At 37.0% G+C, this 16,149-nt stretch overlaps 1 protein-coding gene across 3 annotated transcripts in view; it reads left to right on the top strand.

The window, feature by feature from the left end:
* Positions 1 to 16,149, top strand: part of TRIP11 (thyroid hormone receptor interactor 11) — a 65,594-nt gene that overhangs the window by 31,790 nt on the left and 17,655 nt on the right. For 2 of the 3 annotated variants that reach the window (XM_036097504.2, XM_036097503.2), the window contains exons 12-16: positions 729 to 869; positions 2,125 to 2,318; positions 6,708 to 6,871; positions 7,974 to 8,077; positions 12,196 to 12,295. In XM_036097504.2, the coding sequence (XP_035953397.2) occupies positions 729 to 869; positions 2,125 to 2,318; positions 6,708 to 6,871; positions 7,974 to 8,077; positions 12,196 to 12,295 (703 nt within the window). Of the gene's footprint in view, positions 1 to 728; positions 870 to 2,124; positions 2,319 to 6,707; positions 6,872 to 7,973; positions 8,078 to 12,195; positions 12,296 to 16,149 lie in introns of those variants that run through there. The other variant, XR_004918997.2, reaches the window with a different exon arrangement.

Genomic DNA, 16,149 nt, shown 5'->3' with positions numbered 1-16,149 from the left:
TAATTTAAATAGAAAAAAAGACTTTAGTAGCAATTAATATTTTTCTTTAGAAAACAGAAGTGTTGAAATGACTTCCCTGTCTTTTCTTTGCCAGTGACTTGTACTTTCTGAGGAACAGTTGTGCAGGCCTGATGAATGAACGCACACACACATCACTCTCTCTCATACTCTTTTGATTGATTTTGGGATCTGTGAACACTTTGTTGTATAGGGTAAATTTGAAGAGATTGTGTCTTTTGAATTAAAACCTTTTTTTAAAAAAAGATTTTATTTGAGAGTGAGAGAGAGAATTCTTTAATTTTGTCTTCCAGAATAGTTTATTTGAAAAGTTGGAAAGATAATAGAGTTCCCATATGCCTCACACCCAGTTTCCCTTGTTTATTAACATCTTAGATTACTGTGCTATACTTGTAACAACGAGTTCACGAATATTGATATATTACTATTAACTGAAGTTCCTACTTTTTTTTAAATTCCTTAATTTTTTTTTTTTTTTTTACCAAAAAAATTACCAAATGTCTTTTTTCTGTTCAGGATGCCATCCAGGATAACACATTATATATTTAGTTGTCATGTCTCCTTAGGCTTCTCTAGACTGACAGTTTCTCAGACTCTGTTTTTGATGATCTTGTTATGGTTAACTGTATCTCAAAATTAATTATTTAATGAAGAAAATGTGTCTTTTTAAATGTGTTTTTCTTAAGGCTAAAGTTATTTCTTTCCAAAAGGGCAAGACTGGGGAGTTAAATCAGCTTTTAAATGCAGTTAAATCAATGCAGGAGAAGACAGTTAAGTTTCAACAGGAGAGAGACCAGGTCATGTTGGCCCTGAAACAGAAACAAATGGAAAACAGTGCTTTACAGAATGAGGTATGCTTTTACTCTAAAGAAATTGATTCAAGCAATAAGCTTAGTAATTGTTAAGAAAACTAGAATGAATTATTAAAATTAATTTCTCTCTTAGGTGATTTTTTCTCAGTCTTCCTCCGATGTGTTATATTGTAGGATCTTGACCTCCCAGAGTATATATTATTTCAGTTTTCAGAAGTGAAAACCATGGCATATCTTGGGTATAAAAAAAAATTTCCCATTGATGCAATCACTGTAGAAAACAGTATGCAGGTTCCTCAAAAAATTAAACATAGAAATACCATATAGTCCAGTAGTCCATTACTGAGTATTTACCCTCCAAAAATGAAAACACTAGTTCAGAAAGGTACATGCATCCTCATGTTTACTGAGCTAAGATAGGGAAGCCACCTAAGCATCCATTGATAGATGAATGAATAAAGAAGTAGTGTATAAATGGAATATTACTCATCCGTAAAAAGGAATGAGATCTTGCTATTTGCAACAACATGGTTGGACCTGGAGGGTGTATTATGCTAAGTGAAATAAGTCAGACAGAAAAAGGAAAATACTGTGTGATTTCACTTATGTGGAATCTAAAAAAACAGTGAAACAGAGACAGAATCATAAACATGGGGAACAAACTGGTGGTTGCTAGCAGGAAGGGATTTAGGGAAGATGAGCAAAATAGGTCAAGGGGATTAAGAGGTAAAATTTTCTAGTTATAAATAAGTCAAATAAGGGCTGAAAAATACATCATAGTGAATATAGTCAATAAATTATAATAATGTATGATGACATGATAACTACACTTACTGTGGTGAGCAGAGCGTAACATGTAGAATTGTTGAATCACTATGTTGTATACTTGAAACTAGTATAATATTGTCAAATACACTTCAGTTTAAAAAAAAAAATTCTCACCCATAACGTATGAAAAAATGAGATTTTTACTGAAAAAGTGGCCTGTCACAAAGAGCCTTGTACTTGGTACAATTCCATTTTTCATTATAGCCACAGGGAATGAGCTCTTACAAAATAAAACTTCCAGATGAAAAGTCAAGTTGAAACTGTAAAAAAAAAAAAAAAAAAAAAAGAAAAGTCAAGTTGATTTTTGGAGACTTTTTTCCTAATATAAATACATCTTGCAATATGAGTAATTAGTATATAATTAATATACTTCAGTAATGGGCAAAAGATTTGATAACAAAGTGGCTTGTAGAGGGGAAAGGGGAACATTTTATAGAAGAAAAATAAAGAGGTGTCCTCTGCCTAGGTTCAACATTTACGCGACAAAGAATTACGCTTAAACCAGGAGCTAGAGAGATTGCGTAACCATCTTTTAGAATCAGAGGATTCTTACACACGCGAAGCTTTGGCTGCAGAAGATAGAGAGGCCAAACTGAGAAAGAAAGTCACAGTATTGGAGGAAAAGCTAGTTTCATCTTCCAATGCAATGGAAAATGCAAGGTAACTTTTCACTGTTTTTAGCCCTCACATTAGTTGAACACTTCTTGAGTGTCAGAATCAGTAAGCATTTTTCCTGGCTTACCTCAATTTACTCTTATGAAATTCACTATCTCCAAATGACAGATGAAGATACTAAGGGTAAAGAGGTTTAGTAAGCTGCCCAAGGTCAGACGCAGAGTATGTGTTTCATGTTCGGGTCTGTAACTCTTGACCAGATCTGGCATTCAAACAGCTCTCTCTGAATCTGTCTTTTCTTTTTTCCTTTTTAAAAAAAATAATTTTATTTATTTATTATTATTATTTACTTTTTATTATAAGTGTACTAACTACCACCCTAGATAATTGCCTCTCACTGTTTTAAGAGTTTAGACTTAAATTCTGATTTTCTTTTTTTTTTTTCTCCTGACGGATTTTAATTGACTTTGTCATGCTCCCAAAGAACTAATTTGACATACGTGGTTTTATTCGTGGTCAAATGATCTAAGGTTGAATAAAGTTTGGATATTAGAAGGGAGAGAGTAAAGGAAGTAGCAAGGTAGGGGTACCTGGGTGGCTCAGTCGTTAAGCGTCTGCCTTCGACTCAGGTCATGATCCCAGAGTCCTGGGATCAAGCCCTGCATCGGGCTCCCTGCTCCGCGGGAGGCCTGCTTCTTCCTCTCCCACTCCCCCTGCTTGGGTTCCTGCTCTTGCTGTCTTTCTCTCTGTCAAATAAATAAAATCTTTATTTAAAAAAAAAAAAAAAGGAAGTAACAAGATGAAGACCTAAGTCAGTATGAATTAGCTCTTGGTTTGTTGGAACTTTTGAATTACTAGGTCCCTGCTTCTATATTTTTATTTTATTTTTACTAGAGTACCAGTTTATTATAAAAGGCCTTAACTCAGGGAACAGCAGATGGAAGAGATAGGTAGGGCAAGGCATGGGGTAGGGATGCAGAGCTTCCAGCTCCCTCCCAGCAGGCAGCCCTCTCTACATCTCCCAGTGCTCACCAGCCTGGAAGCTTTCCAAACCCTCTCCTTGTGAGGTTTTATGGAGGCTTCATTACGGAGGCATGATTGATTCCTTACTTATGTATTTTAACATTTTATTTCTCTCAGTAAAATCTATTTTCTTGGGGTGCCAGGGTCCTGGGATTGAGCCCCACATCAGGCTCCCTGCTCAGCGGGGAGCCTCCTTCTCCCTCTCCCTCTGCTGCTCTCCCTGCTTGTGCTCTCTCTCTCAAATAAATTAAAAAAAAAAAAAAAACTTTTAAAAAAATAATGTATTTTCTTTTTTCCCCTTTTTATTATAAAAACCCATTTTGTACTTCAGGAAAATTACATAAACCAAAAAGAACATGAAGTCACAGTCCCATCCAGAGATAATCCTTTTTTTGTGCCTTTGCATGCTTCTTATATATGTATGTATATATTATATATATATATTTTTTAAGTAGGCCCCCAGGCGGAGTTTGAACTCACGACCCTGAGATCAAGACCTGAACTGAGATCGAGTCGGTTGCTCAACCGACTGAGCCACCCAGGCACCCCATATTATATGTATTTTTAAAAGCAAAATTAAGGTCATACTGTTGATAGTATTTTGTACTCTGCTTCCATACTTGATAATATGAGTATCAGCACATGTTAAGCCATGTTTCTGCATTATCATTTTATGGCTACATAGCATACCATTATTTGGATTTTCCATAACTTCTTTAATCCAGTCATTTATTATCGGACATTTAGAAGTGTTTCAACTTTTCAGAATTACTAAGAAAGCTGTCATGATATCCCAAGATAGGTATTTTTGTGTTGATGACAAATTATTTCCTTAGCTTCAATTTTCTGAAATGGCAGGTCTGGTTCAAAGGGCATTTTTAAAACTTTTGAGATGTACTGCCAAATAATCTTCCAGAAAAATCATGCCCATTTATATTTCCGTTAGTGGTATGTACATCTTTCTGTTTTTCACTGTGTATGATGCTGAGGGAGATACAAGGACGTAGTAGATATTACCTCTGTCTGCAAAGAGATTATAGGCCAGTGGAGACCGTATTTCTGAGGTGAACTCCCACTGCTTTGCAGGGAATATTATTGTACCTTCAGTCTCAGAAAGAAAACTTGTTTAAAATGATAATTAAAACAAGTGATCATTTGTGTATGTGTTTCACATTGGCAGAAATGCCAAAACATTCTCAGGCAATAAAATTAGATAACCTTTCCTTCGAATTTTTGGGTCCTTATTTTCTCTAATTAAAATAGTTTCTGGGCTATCTGCACCCTCATTAGCCTTATTTCGCGCTATCACCTATATCCAGCCAAACTGTCTTACTCAGTCCTTTAGCTAGAGATACTGTTTTCCTATTTCTTCTGCTTTTTCTTTTCTTTTCTTTTTAAGATTTATTTATTTATTAGGGAGAGAGAGAGAGAGAGAGCATGTGGGGGCGCATGCGTGAGCAGGGGTGGGGGGTGGAGGGAGAAAACCTACAGCACACTCCCCACAGAGCCCGATGTGGGACTTGATCTCACGACCCTGACTGAGATCATGACTTGAGCCGAAATCAAGAGGTGGATGCTTAACTGACTGAATCACCGAGGCACCCCATCTTCTACCTTTTCATTTTATATTCTTCTGCTTAGAGTAGGCCTGATTCCTAACAGTTTTTCTATTAGTCCCACCTTCTTCAAATAGCATATCCTTTGTAAAGAATGCTTTAGTTAGCATCCTGCTCCTCAAATTCAAAACCAAACCCTGGTGTGATGTTTTTCTTTTGAACCTGCATAATGCTTTGTTTGAATCTTTGATAGCACACTTACATTTTACTTTAGGGTACAAAAGTAATTGTTGACCCATCTTATATCTTCTCCCATCCAGTGAAATATAAGGTCACTGGGAGTGGGCATTGATGCTATTTATTTATTTGTTTATTTATTTATAATATTTTATTCATTTATTTGACAGAGTGAGCACAAGCAGGGGGAGTGGCAGGCAGAGGGAAAGGGAGAAGCAGGCTCCCTGTGGAGCAGGGAGCCCAACATGGGGCTCAATCCCAGGACCCTGGGATTATGACCTGAGCCAAAGGCAGACGCTTAACCGACTGTGCCACCCAGGCGCCCAAATGTTCAGTAATATTTTTGAATGAGTGACTCAGATCTACAAACCAGATTACAGTGTTTTGAGCCCTTTATTAACTGTAGTAATACCTGGTGTTAACTTTTTGAGTGACCTCATAGTGCATTTCATCCTTGCAACCACCTGTTCAGTGACATGCTAACCAGCAAGGTTGCATAAAATCCAGTGATATTGGAGGGCGGAGTTGTCTCTTGATTATCAATTTACTGCTCTTCCCACAAGAGGGTGCTATTGGGTAAAGTTTCCTCAAAGTGCGCTGTGCTTAATGGGCTTTAATGGATGGCTTCTGAATAAGAATTTATTAACTGGATATTAAAAACCCAGGAAAGGCTATTGCAGTATCTTATTTGTAATCATTATACATTAAGGAAGTACATCAGTGATACAAACCTGGACAAATAAATCTCTAAGGAATTTCTGATTTATTATTTGGGGCAGATATAGGGGTTATTGTATTTAAAGAGAAAGAAAGATGATAGTGAAAGATAATTAGTAATTAGAGCATTTTGTCAATGGGATAGCCTTTGGAAAATTGTGAGTTCACCATAGTTGCAAGTGTCAAAAGCGAAGAAGGTTTCAGAATCCATTGCTTGTTGGGTTGGAAGCTGGACAAAATGACTTCCAAGGTCCTTGCAATTTACAATTTTATGATAAATTACATCTTAGAGTTTTAGCCTGGAAACATGAATGTTGCAGGCTGTTTGTAAATTTTTATTATACTTATGTTTCTTGTTTAGTTCAGCTTTTAATTTTTAAAATGACTGCCATTTGTTCAAAGTCACTTTCACGGGAAGAATGAATTAACAAAACAGGGGGAACAAAGTTTCTTTGAAATCTAACTTGAATTTAATGCAATGAAATGTAAGGAAGATCAAATTCATAGAGACAGAAGGTAGAATGGTGGTTGCTGGGGGGAAGGGGGAGTTAGCTTAATGGATGTGGAGCTTCCCCTTGGGAGGATGAAGTTCTGGAGATGGATGGTGATGGTTGCACAACATTGTGAATGTTGTGTATGTATTTCCACACACACACACAAAAAAGTAGGGAAGTGGTTTTATCTTGTTAAAGTAATAGAAACACTTTGACTTTTATTCTTTTTCTTTTTTGGTGGGCGGGGGGCAGAGAGACTCTTAAGCAGGCTCCACGCTTAGCATGGAGCCTGACGCAGGGCTCAGTCTTAAAACCCTGAGATCATGACCTGAGCCGAAATCAAAAGTCAGACGCTTAACCAACTGAGCCACCCAGGCACCCCTGACTTTTATTCTTTTTGTTGGAAGCCATCAGGCCAGTTTGCAGGTAGAGTCACTGCAGGAGCAATTGAATGTGGTCTCCAAGCAAAGGGATGAAACCACACTGCAGCTTTCTGTCTCTCGGGAGCAAGTAAAGCAGTATGCTCTATCACTCTCCAACCTCCAGATGGTACTAGAGCATTTCCAGCAAGGTGAGTTGTATGGTCAGTCTTTCAATGAAGAAAAATTATTGAGGCTATTGGGAATTCTGGCCTATCTTGGTGCTACTTTCAGATAGGCACGGGGAAATCTTTGAAAGGTTACCCACTTGTAGGAGGGAAAGATAAGTTGCCATCAACAAGTTAATGTAGACTCCTTTTACAGTTAAGACTAGAGAATGTGATATACAGGAATTATTAAAGATATGTTTTAGTATCATATTATGACCAGTGAAGGTGAGAGTTGGGGAAGGTTAATAAGGATAACATAGGAAGGATGATCACGTGATAAAGAGGGGACCATGTAGAAGCAATACTTAGATTTTGAGATACTGGTCAGAGGTTAAATCTACTTCAGAGAGTTAATCATCAGTAATTACTGTCCTTTGAAATATTGATTGACTTGTTCTTAGCCGTTCATATACCTTGAGGTAACTACATTTTCTAGTCCAGGTGGAAAATATTTTTCTGGAGACACAGTAACAATGACCAGAGAGCAGTATTACTCTGATAACCAAGTATGCTTTTTCACATCTACCTGCCATCCTCACATTTACCTCCTTTACATCATTCATTTTATCCATCTGTCTGTTTAATACATTCAGTAATGATTGGCAGTGAACTAACTGCTAGTAGGGGGCAAGTGATTGGGGGATAAGAGTGTCATGAAGTAACGGGTTATAATTTTTGTGCCTAAGCAAAACTTTGAATTTGTACATATCTCGATCTTCAGGCTTACTCGTGGTTGAAATCTTGAATTTTAAAATAAGAATTCTCAAGGTCCATTGTATGTAATACTTACTAGAATGGACAGGTGTACAAAGTAGTATGGCTGTAGGGAAGGCTTTACCAAAGATGAAATATTTGAGTGGAGTTCTGAAGGGAGGGAAGAGTTTGCATGATGAACAAGGTAGAGAAGGATTTAGGCAGAGGAAACTAATTTCTTTAATTCCAGCTCACATGCTCTAAGGCATATGTAATTTTCTTGTTGAGACATTTGAACTGTTCTGTTGAATTCTTAAATTTTCAAGTGGTATAAAATTCTAATTTTATCACACAATTGCAGAATAGTAATGTAACTTTATTTTCTCTTTAGAGGAAAAAGCTATGTATTCTGCTGAACTAGAAAAACACAAACAGCTTGTAGCTGAATGGAAGAAAAAGGCAGAAAATCTGGAAGGAAAACTGATATCATTACAGGTTGGTTGAAATAATTTTCTCTTACAAATATTATTATTCATGAACAATTGCTTGTAGAATCTTTATCTTGAAATAATTTCCTAAACAATTTTAGTAAATACTCTGGTTACTTGTTACCCTATGCTGGGATGTAATGGTGAACAAGATATTCAGGACTTTCCCCATGTGGCTTATAGTTTAGACACAACAAATATGAGATGATGGGAAATTTTAATTCTTTAGCACAGATGAGTATTTTAGGGGCCACTAAAAAAATTAATTTACGCTTGTAACTTTATAATTTTCTCTTTTCAACAAGATATATTGGGCACTCTATTTCACATGGATTAAAATAAAGTATATTATCCTTTAGATCTTTTTCTTTTGCAGCATAATCCTTTAAAATATCTTTCTTTGTTACAGTTCATATGTAGAAAAATTATATATAAAATATAAGTAAAATGAATCCCCATGAAGAGATGACTTGCTTTTAGAATTTAGGATGAACTTTTCTAAGTTATAAGTAGACTTTGTCGACACCTGATGGAAAGTAATAATATTTGTTTACCTCTCATTAGTGGTGAATATGCTGTTCAGCCCTATTAATATTCCTAATAAAGGAAGACATATTTCCTTTAAAGTTTTGAAATTTTTATTAAATACTGAGTGGCTGCAAAACAGTATTTAGATAATACATATAAAATAAAAGAATAGCAGTACAGCAGGTACCCTCGTACTTGCCTACCCATTTTAAGAAGAAGAGTGTCACCTTTGGAGGTCCTGATGTACCCTCCATTTCTCATCTGTTTTGTTTTTAAGATTTTATTTATGGGGGGTGGGGGGGGAGGGAAAGGGAGGTAGAGGGAGAGAGGGAGTGAGATATCACGAGCAGGGGGGCAGGGGCAGAGGGAGAAGCAGACTCTCCGCTGAGCAGGGGGCTCGATGTGGGGCTCGATCCCAGGACCCTGGAATCATGACCTGAGCCGAAGGCAGACGCTTAACCGATTGAGCCACCTAGGCGCCCTCTCATCCCCTTCTTATCACTTCATAGAGAACCACGAGTCCAGAATGTTGTATTTATGCACCCCCTGTTTTTTCTTTATGGTTTTATCACATGTATTTGCATCTCCAAATGATACAGTGTATGGTTTTGCATAATTTTGAACTCTGTGTAAATGGAATTTTGAAATGGATGTAAATTCAGTAATTCTCCTGAAACTTGCTTTTTTCACTTAGTTACTATGTTCATGAGTTTTAGCTGCGTTACTGTGTGTTATGGGTGCATGGCTTATTATTTTCACCACTGTATTTACTGCATGAATGTATAATTTATCCATTTTACTGATAAAAGACCTTGCCATTATCTGCTATACAAACGGTGTGGTTCTGAACTTCCTTGCTTACATCTCCTGGTGCACACGCACGGGAGTTTCCTCCAGGCATGTATCTTGATTGGAATTGCTGAGTCCTGAGATATATATGGGCAGTTTCAACTTTATACAATGATGGCAAGTTGTTTTATAGCAGTAGTGCTAATGTCTCCTAACAGTGGTGCATAAGAGTTCTTGGTCTGCATCCTTGGCAATACTTGGCATTATTAGAATTTTTAAAGTCTTTGCCAGTGTAGTGGGTAGGGCTGTCTTCTATGGTTTGAATTTGCATTTGACTGCTAACAAGATCAAGCATCTTTTAATATGTTCATTGACCATTTATGCTTACTTTCTGGTCAGTTCATTAATATGTTTAAAAAGATATTTTATCCACTACTTTTAGTTGTTTCTAGTGGGTCCAGAGTATGTTGTCTGCCATACCAATAGAAGTGCAGATCTTCTTTTTATTTTTTTTTTTTATTTTTATTTTTTTGCAGATCTTCTTTTTAAACTAGCTTTATTTTTAATGTAAAATGTGACATATACTTAGAGAACAAATCAGAAGCAACTAAGAGGGAATTAGTAAAAATAAAAGCTAAAATTGGTGAAATAAAACCCAAGCAAATGGTAGAAAGAATAATTAAGTCTAAATCTTAATTTTAGAAAAAGTCTTAGTGTAGTTTTGAGATTTAATAATTTTTTTTTTTTTTTAAGATTTTATATATTGATTTGATAGAGAAAGAGCACAAGTAGGCAGAGCAAGAGGGAGAAGCAGGCCCTTTGCTGAGCAGAGAGCCCAATGTGGGACTTGATCCCAAAACCCTGGGATCATGACCTGAGCCAAAGGCAGACGCTTAACCCACTGAGCCACCCAGGAGCGCCTGAGATTTAATAATTTCTTAACTAGAAATGCTGTGAGGTTAAAAAAAATTATTTGAAGATTTATTTAAATTTCCTTTATACTAAATTTCATTTTGTGGATTTGGAATATTAAATTTTTTATTTAAAATTTTTTGTTTCAGTCCCTCTGTGTATCAGTTAGGGTTCAACCTGAGAAGCAGAACCAGTAGGGAGGGGGTGTTGTGTGTACGCACACACAGGCACACGCACATATTGATATGCCATATATAGATAGACATCTATGAGATTTATTATAAGGAATTGGCAGTGTGATTGTAGGAGTTGGTAGTCAAAATGGGAAGATCCCATCACAGGCATGGGCCAAAGTTGTTCTCCACAGATGGTCAAGATAGAAAATCACAAGCAGGATATACGACTCTGTGGGAGGGGCTGAAGTTGCAGTCCGGCAGAAATTTTTTCTCTTTTTGGGGAAGGCTCATCCTTGCTTTCGAGGACTTTTAACTAACTCAGTCAGGCCCACTCTGATTATTCATGCCTTCCTTAAATTCAGCTGATTAGGGGCTTTGATTACATTTGCAAAATACCTTCACAGGAACATCTAGATTATGGTTGATTGAATAACTGGGGGCTATAGCCTATCTAAGATGACACATCAAAAAAATGGTCACTTTGATTCAAGGTGGTAAAATTTGACCTAAAATTTACATGGGTGAATACTCTAAAATAGCCAAGAAAACTGTGTGAAAGAACAACAGTGAGGAGTGACTTCCTACTAACTATCAAAATAGAGCCGTTAATCAATAGCATATTGACTAGATTAGTCAAACAGAAGGAGAATCCAGAAATAGAGCCTAGGATATATTTGAGAATTTAAAATGAAACCCTAAACTAATTTCAATTTAATGGGAAAAGGATAGATTATCTAACAAATGATGTTGCCACAGCTGGCTATCTATATGGGAGAAAATAAGATTGGATCCCTATCTTATACCATATGTAAAAATAAATTCCAATTGTATTAAAGCTCAGATTCTCACCTGGGAGTGGTGCTGGAAATCTGGGGCTGTTTTTGCTCATTACAGTGACTGGATCTAGTGGGCAGGGGCCAGGAATGCCAGAATCACACACATTGAGAAACACTATTTGAAAGATGTAAATGTTCAAAACAAAACAAAAAACCTTGCCAGAAAATCTGGAAGAGTACATGTAGAGTCTAGGGGCAAGGAGGAACCTAACCAAGACTAAAACTCAAGAAGCTGTGAAAGCAGAGGAGGACATGTTTAACTGTATACAGTGTTTAAATACTTTTACATGGCAAAAGGTATCATGCAGTCTGGCAAATAATACTTGTAGCACTGGTGACAAAGCGTTCATGTCTACTCTATAAGGTGCGCTCAGAAACAGACAAGAGAAAGCTCAATAGAAAAATGGACAAGGTATGCAAAGAAGTTTTCACAGAAAGGCAGCTCTAGCTGTCCTGTAAACATGGAAAAATGCTCAAATTCACTAGTAGTTAGGGAAATAAAAATTAAAATAATCAAGTAGTAATGAAATGTCATTTTATACCCATCAGACTTGCAAAAATTAAAAAGAATGTTTGTTGTATTTCTTGACTTTTTGTATCTGCCTTTTGTAGTGTTTATGCTCTTATTATTGTCACTTTTTAAAACTTTTGTCACCATATTGTCTTTTAGTGGCATCCTCTTTTTTATTTAGTTCTGAGGGAGACAGTATTGTGCTGTGAAGTATGGGCTCTGTCTTTGATACTTACTGTGTGAACTTGCCCAAGGTCACAGAAGCACAGCTTCATCAGCTGAACAGAAGAGGGTCGATTGACTCTGGCTTCCAGCTATGTAGTTTGTGAAATAGTTTTTGCATGCTGCTTTTTAATGAACTTCTCTTCCTCAGGAGCGTTTCGATGAAGCAAATGCTGCATTGGATTCAGCATCAAGACTTACAGAACAGTTAGATTTAAAGGAAGAACAAATTGAAGAACTTAAAAAACAAAGTAGGTGTTTCTTTCATTTTTTTCCCCCTACAACACTAGTGTTGAATCAGAGGTAGTCTTTTCCTGGACGTCCATGTAGTTGAGTGAGCCCAGCTTCCACTGGGTGGGACTTCCATTTCCATCTCCTGTGACCAGCTTGCTTCAATTTTAATATGGTCCTAGTGAAACCAGAGTCGAAAGTTGGCCCTGGCTGTCCAGTTAAGTTTCCTGCATATGGAGGCAATCCAGTTGTGTTGGTTGTCACCCTACTGACCATCATTGGGAAGTGATTTTACTGACCTGACTTTTTATGGCTAGGACTTCTCTCTGTTCATTCTGTGTTCATCCAGGGGATGTAGTAGGACAATATTCTCAAGAGAAAGAGTAACTTCTTGTGGAATGAATGTCTGAGTATAACTAGCTTTTTATGATTATAGATGGTGCTTTACATATAAGCACTCATTATGTGATTGTGTGATGCTGGTAAGATATAAGCCTTGCCAATTCCCTAAGGTGAGCCTATGCTTAGCATTATCAGTTGGGCCTCAAGTAATCAGGTGGTTCATAATGCTTTGTTGAATCTAACAGGTGACTAAGATTGCATGTCTCTGTTTAATCTCGGATTTAAAAGTCCCTGGAAGTTGAGCTATTCTAGAGCTGTATTCAATAGGTAATGATATAAGGTGATCATGGAACCTAGAAATGTACCACCTTTGGGTATCTGGGTTGGGCACAGTAAGTGCCAAGGCACGTAATTGAGGAATTAAGAAGTGCTGCTTAACATAAAATAGAAATTAGGAATAGGCAAAATTAGGAGATGGCACAGCAGAGATGCTGTCAGATGACAGAAACAGTGACTTGGACAATAAGGAGGCAAACAAGCAGGAACCCCTGTACCAGCGGATGAGCCAGAGGAAGTTGTCCTGAATCTTAACAGCAGAGAGCAGATGAGAGATTTTTAGAACTACAAAAAACAAGAAGCTACATCGTGTGAGGTAGGTGTCCTCAAGATAGTTTGATTCTGAGCAAATTACTGCCCGCCCTTTCTCAGACTTGGCCAACCTTGGAACTCTAAATCTCGTAGAGGGCCAGAAATGGGCAGCAAGGAAACAATTACATATTGAGTATCATGGGCGTTTTATGTAACATACACTGCGTTATATGTAGTCTTCTCTTATTTACTCTTCACAAGCATTTCTAGAGAAGGTGATACGAGTTTCATTTTATAAGTCAAAGAAACTGAGATTTGAGCTCTGATCTTCTTACCCTTGACCAAAGCTCATGATGTTTCCATGTTACTTTATTTTGTCCTGTCAGGAAAATGGTTATTTATAGTCTGACTTGTATTTTGTTCTGTGTATCTCCATCTCCTTTAAAGATAGGGCAGCATCCTTTATATTGTGCCCTGAATGTTAACATGGTTGCCCTTATGGGGAGGCAGTATTTATTGGGAAGATGCCAGAGCAACTCTGGCATTATCTGCAGACATGGGCAACCCAGAGAAGAATTAGCCAGAGAATTGACAGCGTAGGGTAGCACTGCACTAATGGGAGTGAACAGTATTCTGAGCCAACTCATTGGTCGTCCTGTGACACCCCAATGCTCTGTGGCATGCTGCTATATACTGTTTAAGGCCACATCCCTTTTTAGATACCTACCTGAGTCATTTCCCCTAGATGATGCTAAGATAAAAAATTCTGTGACTTATTGTAGTTGGTAAATATTATCAGAGTCCCTGCACTACTTAGTACTTGTTCAGGCACTGAGTTAAACCCCCCAGTAGTAGAATATTTCAGATTTAGATTATATCTGACAAGACTTAGAGGTCCCTATTGATATAAAAAAAATGACAATTACCATTCAGTGTAAATGTATAGAAACTGTGGACTCGTTTTATGGGGTAAATATTAGCTGCAGGAAACTGATTGTGCTTACACAACTGGCGTTTGGGAGGACAGGCAAGAGGCCAGTGTCGCACAGACAGGAAGGGGAGTGAAGAGACCGTTCTGTTGTGTCTTTAAGTCATTCTTGTCATTTACATTCTTCTTAACGATGTTTTCTTTTGTTACTTCAGTGCTTAATATTGCTTTTATATCTGTAAACACAAATGTGATTTTATTTTCTCAAAGCTGCACTCTTGATTTGATAATATAAATAAACCTTGATTGGCTTGGTTGTTTCAAAAGAATCACTGTATATTTTCTTTCATAGATCATTAAGTACTTTAAATGTTGATTGATGTTGTAATACTGTACTTTATTTTTAACACGAAACTTGGCCAGACAGCGAAAATATTTGCCAGGAGAAACAATTTTGAAAGAGACAGATTGGCTTTTGTTGCAAGAAAGTACATAGAGACTTAAATTGTAGAAGCAAAGTATTGTTTTATTTCTAAGCATCTGTAGACTGATGATTAGTTGATATGCAGTTTCAACATTTAAACAATATTGGGAAACTTACTTTAAAAGTGGTATTTTATTCAAAATGCTTGGTTATGCTCTTGCTACCAGAGATGAGATGATTCATTCTGGTCAAACATATGAAAAGGGAGCCATTACATACACCACCAATATTAAAGCAGTAGATTGTTGATGATTTCACTCATTCTTAGAGTACACAGTTGTGTAGGTACTTGGAACTATAGTTCTAGGTTCAGGTATTTACAGGCCTTGTATGAAAAATCTGAAGATACCTTATCAGGCATTAAGTAATTAATGAGAACCGGCTACCTGGCCTCATGCTAGATGCTGTGTGAGTGAGATAGGGAGTAACACATGGCGTAGATCCAGCATAGGTTCACAATGTAAGATGGTGGTGCACAGCAGCGGTCACAAGACATGCATATTTACCTCTCCAAGAATCTCCTTGAGTGTCAGGGGCATTCCATGGAGGAAAGGAACTTGAGTAGAGCCCTAAACTAGTAGGAAGATTTCACCCCTAAAATATAAGAACTTCTGTCTCCCTTCCCTGCATGACCCCCTTTCCCCATAAAATAATAAGAAAAGGAAACCCTAAGATCCTATAGGTGCTATATTTTAATAGATAATGTGTCTGGTAGAAGAAATACTGCTTTCCTTCCTACTAGAAATTATTATCATTTTGCCTGAAAGTGTTTTTGTTCAATATAGTTCCAAAGACTCACTTCACACACCAATCCTGTATTACTGATTTTTCAAACTTAAGATGCTAGTCCTCTGTGAAGCAGATAGGAGGAGTCTTTCTTTCACTATTTTGAGTTGATCAGAGTTCAGAATTTCTTTGGAATTGTCATACATGGGAAAATGCACACCTATGGAAACCTAGACTACAGCTGAACCATTAAAAGATGTGTCATCTTCCTGTATTTATGGCCAGACTTGACATTTTACTTCTTTCACTTCTTGTTCTCTACCATCGTCCTTGAGATAAATTCCTGCCTAAATGAAAATGATTGGATAAAATTGGAAATAGCACAAAATAGTTCTCATTTTGATAACAATTATTTTATGATACACAGAAATAAGCTTTCATAAACAGTACAAATTTAGATTCTAGCATCGGGAGTATCTTTTGGTATGTCTGCCACTACAGAGCTGCACCTTGAAGGATCCCATACTGATTTTTTGTTTTGTTTTTGTTGTTAGTTTTTTAAGACTTTTTAGAGCAGTTTTAGGTTTGTGACAAAGTTGAGAGGGAGGTACAGACATTTCCTATATAACCCCTTCCCCCTGTTACTAACATCATTTACCAGAATGGTACTTTTTTTTTTTTTTTTTTTAATTTTTAACCAAGGATGAACCTACAGTGATACATCATCGTCACGCAAAGTCCACAGTTTACCTTAGGGTTTACTCTTGGTGTTATATAGTCTATGGGTTTGGGCAAATGTATAATGA

The sequence above is a fragment of the Halichoerus grypus genome, chromosome 8 (genome assembly GCF_964656455.1).
Source record: "Halichoerus grypus chromosome 8, mHalGry1.hap1.1, whole genome shotgun sequence".
NCBI classification, from domain to species: Eukaryota; Metazoa; Chordata; class Mammalia; order Carnivora; family Phocidae; genus Halichoerus; species Halichoerus grypus.
The sequence above is the reverse complement of the archived record's forward strand: the minus strand, read 5'-3'. Positions and strand labels throughout refer to the sequence as shown.